This window comes from Carlito syrichta, unplaced genomic scaffold (genome assembly GCF_000164805.1).
Source record: "Carlito syrichta isolate Samal-C Ts95f unplaced genomic scaffold, Tarsius_syrichta-2.0.1 Scaffold303232, whole genome shotgun sequence".
Classification (NCBI taxonomy): domain Eukaryota; kingdom Metazoa; phylum Chordata; class Mammalia; order Primates; family Tarsiidae; genus Carlito; species Carlito syrichta.
Window position 1 is genome coordinate 1,003,541 of NW_007247328.1, and position 6,140 is coordinate 1,009,680.

A 6,140-nucleotide genomic window follows, 5' to 3' on the forward strand; every position below is an offset into this window, starting at 1 on the left:
AAATTTATTCTCTTAGCAATTTTGAAATACACAGTACATTATTATTAACTATAGTCACATGCTGTGCAACAGGTCTCAAACATTTATTCTAGAATGGGTTTTACATTTTTAAATGGTGGGGGAAGCGACACCAGAAAAGTATTTCTTGACATGAGAAAATTATATGAAATTCAGATTTCTGTGTCTATAATCAGGTTTCTGTTTTGTTTTTTGAGTTTGGGGTCTTACTCTATCCCCCAAGCTGGAGTACAACGGCAGAATCATGGCTCACCGCAGCTTCGACCTCCTGAGCTCAGGTGAACCTTCCAACTCAGCTTCCCATGTAGCTGGGACTACAGGCACACACCACCGCACCAGCTAATTACTTTTTTTTTGTAGAGATGAGATCTCATTATGTTGCCCAGACTGGTCTTAAACTCCAGGGCTCAAGTGATCCTCCCACCTCAGCCTCCCAAATGCTGAGATGACAGGCGTGAGCCACCACGCCTGGCCTGTCATCAGGTTTCACTGGAACACAGCCTTGCTCATTTGGGTTTTACCTTCCATGGCTGCTTCTGGGCCTCTACTGCAGAGGTGAGTAGCTGTGAGAGCCTATAGGGCCAGCAAACCTAAAATGTCCACAGGTTCTTCACTAAAAACGTTTGCCAGTCCCCAGGCTGGGTGACCGAGGTCCCTTTCAACTCCAAGGTTCTAGGAAATTTACTTTTAAGCAAGCAGGAATCCTCTGACAGAGACAATGCAGGGAATCCCTGTTCGCTTGGCAATATAATGATCCCCAAAGAACTGTCTCTTTGGAGTTGTCAACATTTCCCACGGAATATGTAAGCTGAACTCGTTGATTCATGAACACGCTTCTAAGCTTCCCAGATATTACCTCTAAGAGTGGACTCTTGGTTCTGGAAAGCAGTATTTATGATTTTTAGCAATGGCATTCTACTAACAAGTCTACCAGACCATCTGAAAAAATTACCAAGTACAACGAGAATGAAACAACCCAACTCCCCTAGGAATCCACATCATAAAATATTTATTAGTAAGTAAAAGGGTTTTCCCCTGACTTTGGTTATTAAAAAATTTTGATTATCTTTGCTGATACCAATTGCCAAGAAAGGTTTTACATTACTCAGTCAGGAACTAGAAAGACGGTGACATCCACAGACATAATTGTATGAAAGACCATGTCAGACAGTGATTTGTTTAATTACAAAATCTTGGTTTTGCTAGCAGTTGGAAACTCACTTGCACATACTGAAAGTTACCTCTTTTTTATAAGTAAACAATACATTTGAATTTGATCGTTCAGAACATTTGGCAATGAATACAGTGCTTGATGAAAAGAGGAAAAACAAACAAGGGGGGAGATGGGGGAGAGAGGCGATATTCTTAGAAAAGCTTTTCTTTCGACTTAATAGTCCCTGTTGCCTGAAAAATAAGCCATTCTGATAAGAGAATAAAAAGCCTTATGATTTGCAAAGTCAATCATCTCTGTGGTTTCAATTTCATCCCGTCTCAAGTTATGACCGAGGAATTACACTAAGTATCTTTGTAACACAGTTGTTCGAATTTGTAGAACTCAAACAAGAAACTGTATTGATCAGATCTAGGCAGAAAGATCGCTCTTCATTTTTAACTGCAATAATTACTCGCACTCAGGACTACGTAGACACGGGGATCTGAAAACCAGATGGAACAAAATGCCAAACCGTACACCATGTGGCAAAATCAAAGTAACTCAGAGAAGCAGCAGCTGACAGTTTGTGGTTTCTAACATAAAGAACATCAAATTACTTCTCAGATGTCACTGTAAAGCCATAAAATTAAGATACAATCAAGAAGGGGATGAATGAATGGTTTTATTACTACACCACCCGCTACTTCAAGATTAAAATAATCCCAGAGTTCTGAAATATCTTCATTAATTAACTATACAATTTCTTTCCGTTTCTTTTTAATGTAGAAAATCACTTTGTAATAAGATCTCTACACAGGTAAAAAAGCACAAAATAGGCCCCCCGAAAAGCACAAAAATAGACAATATATATATCTTTTTACAATGAAATTAAGATATGCCTGTGGAAACTGAGCTCGATGACTAATCTCAGAGTTCAAGTTGACTTCCTTTTAGAAATAATTATGTTACTTATGTCTGCCTCTCAACCGTGGATGCTTATACAAAACGGTCCAGGTAAAAGGGAGATAACAGGTATGCTGATCTTGCACAGTCAAAACAACAAAGAAATAATAATCACGACATCATAAAAACCCTTAATCTGCCAGTTTATAAAACTTTTCTGACAACCATACCTCAGAGGGCACTTAGGACTCAAGCATCCATCACACACCTATCAGCCACTTCACAGGCGTCCAAGCAGAGGTCGGCTTCCCATCCTATGTCAGTGACACCCGGAGATGGAACAGCCAGAAACGCTCAACCGGAGACGTTTTCATCCAGTCTGGGGGCCGGTGAAGCCATCCACAAGAATCACACCATGAACGTCGCCAACACACGCACATCCACCGTGAGAATCCATCCCTGCATTCGTCTCGTGCGGTCCAGGAACCCACCGGTGACTCCCAGTTACACGGTCACCGCGGGGTACATCTTCTGCTCACTGCTGGTGTGGGGGAAAGGGGACTGGATCTGCCGGTAGCTGGGCTGCAGGCCATCCATGAAAGGGGGCACGGGTGTCATGGGCACAGAGTCGTGCTGCACCGTGTACCCCACGTACGGGGGGTGCAGATACTGCCCTTGGTGTGGCACGATCTGGGTGGCCTGCTGGCAGTTCAGCACGGAGAAGTTCGTCGGCATGTTGACATACACGTTGTTCAGGGTGCCCTCGGGCAAGCAGCAGTTGGTCTGGGACCTCGTGGGGGGCGCCCGGGCCCCCGAGTTGGCGCTGGAGCTGGAGCTGGCGGCCGTGCTGGACTGGCGGGAGGAAGAGCCCCGCGACGTGCTGGCACTGGGGATCATGGGGATGGTCTCCATCAGGCGGCTGCCTCCCGGGGCTCGGCTCTGCTGCGGTTCCTGCTTCGGCCGGAGGCATCTGCAGCAACAGGCCGCCACCAGGGAGCCCAGGATGATAAAGGCGACAAACACAGAGCCCACGATGAGGAACGGCACGTAGATGGGCACTGTGGGGAAGGAGAGGGGCATGGCGTTAGGAGGTGCCGCACAGCTCGGTGACTGCCCTCTAGCAAGCCACACCGACACAGAGACTGTGCTGAGCTCACCCGCTGGCAGCTCATGAGCTATGTCATCCTTTCTCAATGCTTGGGAAAGGTGCAAAGAGCCCACAGACATGGCAGACCGCCCCCCAGAGGCAGAACTGTTCATAGCTACACAGAGACGCCCCACCCTCAGGACTCACCCCCACCTGCAAGACTGACTGCGGCAGATCACCAATTCAGCTAAAATACGAATTTAATGCCTTCAACTGTCCGGGTTCTAAACATCCTACAGCCACTGATCTTAAGCCTGCCCTCCCAGACGGTTGTAGGATCTACCAGTAACAATGACTTCACACGATGGAAAACTCTTTCTTGTCCCCTAGAAAGCTATCTACCCTCCTTGAAAACTTCCTTTTATCATTTTTTTAGCAAGTTCTTTTTTCCATATTCAAGTGAATCAAAAATTTAAGTCAAACTCTAAGCCAGTACAAGCCAGTACCACCTCCAAAAAAGTCTTTAAGGGACAGGAGGGCCAAGAAAGGGTAAAAACCAAAATCCTTGATATTCTTGCCTACCCAAGTGGTCCTTGGGTGGGTGCCGGGACCAGTGTGGGACCCTGAATGATGAAAAGGTGGCGGGATCCCTGTGGAGGTGGTGGGAAGGTATTCCAGGCAGCGGGCCAGCGCGAAAATACACAGAGAAGGACAAATGTCAGCAGCAGCAAGACATCTGTCCTAGGAAGGAGAGTCACCCGCAGGGAGCCAAGAAGGCCAGTCTGCACCAGGAAGGCCTGCAGGGCATAGAGCAGTGGTCACCATACTTAGCACAGAAAGTTTAGTCCAAAAAATAAAACCTTAAAAAATAAAAATGAAAGTCTTTTATGAAAACCAGTCGTGACCACCATTTTTAATTATTTCCTTAAAAAAATATTTTGGAGCCAGGGATGGTGGCTCACACCTGTAATCCTACTACTTTGGGAGGCAGAGGTAGGAGGATCTCTTGAGCCCAGGAGTTTGAGACAGGCCTCAGCAACACAGTAAGACCTTGTCTCTACAAAAAAGAAAAAAATTAGCCAGGCATGGTGGTATGCACCTGTGTTCTCAGTTACTTGGGGGGCTGAGGTGAGAGGATTGCCTCAACCCAGAAGGTGGTGAGCCCTGATGGTCACTGCACTCCAGCCTGGGTGATAGAAAGAGACCCTGACTTAAACAAACAAAAAAAAAGTTTGAGAGCCATGGGGATAGCACCAGAGGCTTGAGAAGTTGTACACACAGACTGATGGGGTGATTCGGGGTGGAGGAGCCTGCAGATGCCCTCAGGCTCCTTCTGGGGAAGTATACCCTATGCTACCAGGAGGTTGCATTTTCTCATGTGTTCCTGCTCCTTGGAAAACACAGGGACAGGGACTGACTGGGCCTTTCTGGTTCTGGCAGAGCCCAGCACCAGCACAGGGTCCGGGACAGCATCTGAGGTCACACTTTCGAGGTCAGAGCCCAGAATTCCCTCTAGTAAGTTCTCTCAGTGACCTGCAAACACTCTTCCAGTCTACAGGGCAGCAGGCTCTCTACTTATGCTCCTTTTGACCGTCTTGGTATTCCTGGAGTCAATGTTTTTAAAAATACAGTTCCACATAGAATCCTGGAGAAAGAATGCTTTATGAGTGAACGTCCCTTTTTTTGAGTTGGAGTCTCACTGTTGCCCAGGCTGGAGTGCAGTGGCATGCTCAAAGTCACCGCAGCCCTGACCTGCTGGGCTCAGGTGATCCTTCCGCCTCAGTCTTCCAAGTAGCTGCAACTACAGGCGCATGCCACCACGCCCGGCTAATTTTTTGATTTACATTAGAGACAAGGTCTCGCCAGGTTGCCCAGGCTGCTCTCAAACCCCGGGGCTCAGGCAATCCTCTGGCCTTGGCCTCCCCAAGGGCTAGGACGACAGGCATGAGCCACCACATCCAGATGAAACATCTTTTAATAGGCATTTAACCTGAGAATGGGAGATTTTCTTGCATTTCAGTACTGAGCAGAGCCAATTCTACACCCACTGGCAGATGGAAACATTCGCTCAGTGTCTGCAGGACAGCCCGTAGAGCCCTTCAGATTACAGTCACTCCGGGCGAACCATAGATCAGGGAGGCATGGGGCAGGGCAGTTTCCCCTAGGCAGACTAGAAATATTTCAGTCTCCAAATTAAGACAACCAACTCTAAACATGTTATCAAGAGGTAAACAAGCAGTAGTAAAATGTAGAAAGAAACAATTTGCCCCACTGTAGCAGAAACTAGCTGAAACCAGTCTCATTCCAAATAACGAGTTTTGGGGAGAAATAGCTATTCTCTTTCCAGGATTTTTAATTGAAAGTGTAAATAATGGCACAACATTAAGGAACGCAGTGCTACTATGGGTCTTCCCCCAACACACAGGCTTAATTCAGCACACTGTTCTGTTCTTCACTGCAGGAGAGAAAGGAATAGGACTTTTACCCCTAAAAGGTTTAATAGTGGAAAAAAAGGCCGGGCGTGGTGGTTCACTCCTGTAATACCAGCCCTTTGGGAGGTTGAAGCAGGAGGGTCACTTGAGCCCAGGAGTCTGAGCAACATCGCGAGCTTCTGCCTCTACAAAAAAAAAAAAAAAATCAAAAATTAGCCTGTAGTCCCAGCTATTCGGGAAACTGAGGCAGGGGGATCGCCTGAGCCCAGGAGAGTGAGTGTGATCATACCACTGCACTCTAGCCTGGGCAACAGAGTGAGAGTCTGACTCAACAAAAAAAAGTGGAACGAAGAAGGCCCAGGCACTGCACGGGGCATCCTGCGACATCTGTCGCCTCTGATGTGGCCAAAGCAATCCCAACTTTTCAGAGACGTTAGAGCCCAAGTAGCAGGCACCTCCCTGTCTCCAACCCTCCCTCCCCCAGCCACAGGCTCTGCAGGGCGGGACTGGGCTTGCAGTTAAGGTGGCAGCTTTCCTGGAGTCACCC

The 6,140-nt window shown here is 47.2% G+C and overlaps 1 protein-coding gene across 1 annotated transcript; it reads right to left on the reverse strand.

The window, feature by feature from the left end:
- Nucleotides 1–1,010: 1,010 nt before the first annotated feature.
- SHISA2 (shisa family member 2) lies at nucleotides 1,011–3,301 on the reverse strand. Its single transcript, XM_021712399.1, has one exon. The coding sequence runs from the start codon at nucleotides 3,299–3,301 to the stop codon at nucleotides 2,579–2,581; it is 723 nt and encodes a 240-aa protein (XP_021568074.1). The 3' UTR covers nucleotides 1,011–2,578.
- Between the last annotated feature and the right edge of the window lie 2,839 nt (nucleotides 3,302–6,140).

What these genes read in the sequence shown, in the direction of transcription:
- SHISA2 (XM_021712399.1), bottom strand. Translation starts at nt 3,301, where the DNA reads ATGTCTGTGGGCTCTTTGCACCTTTCCCAAGCATTGAGAAAGGATGAC.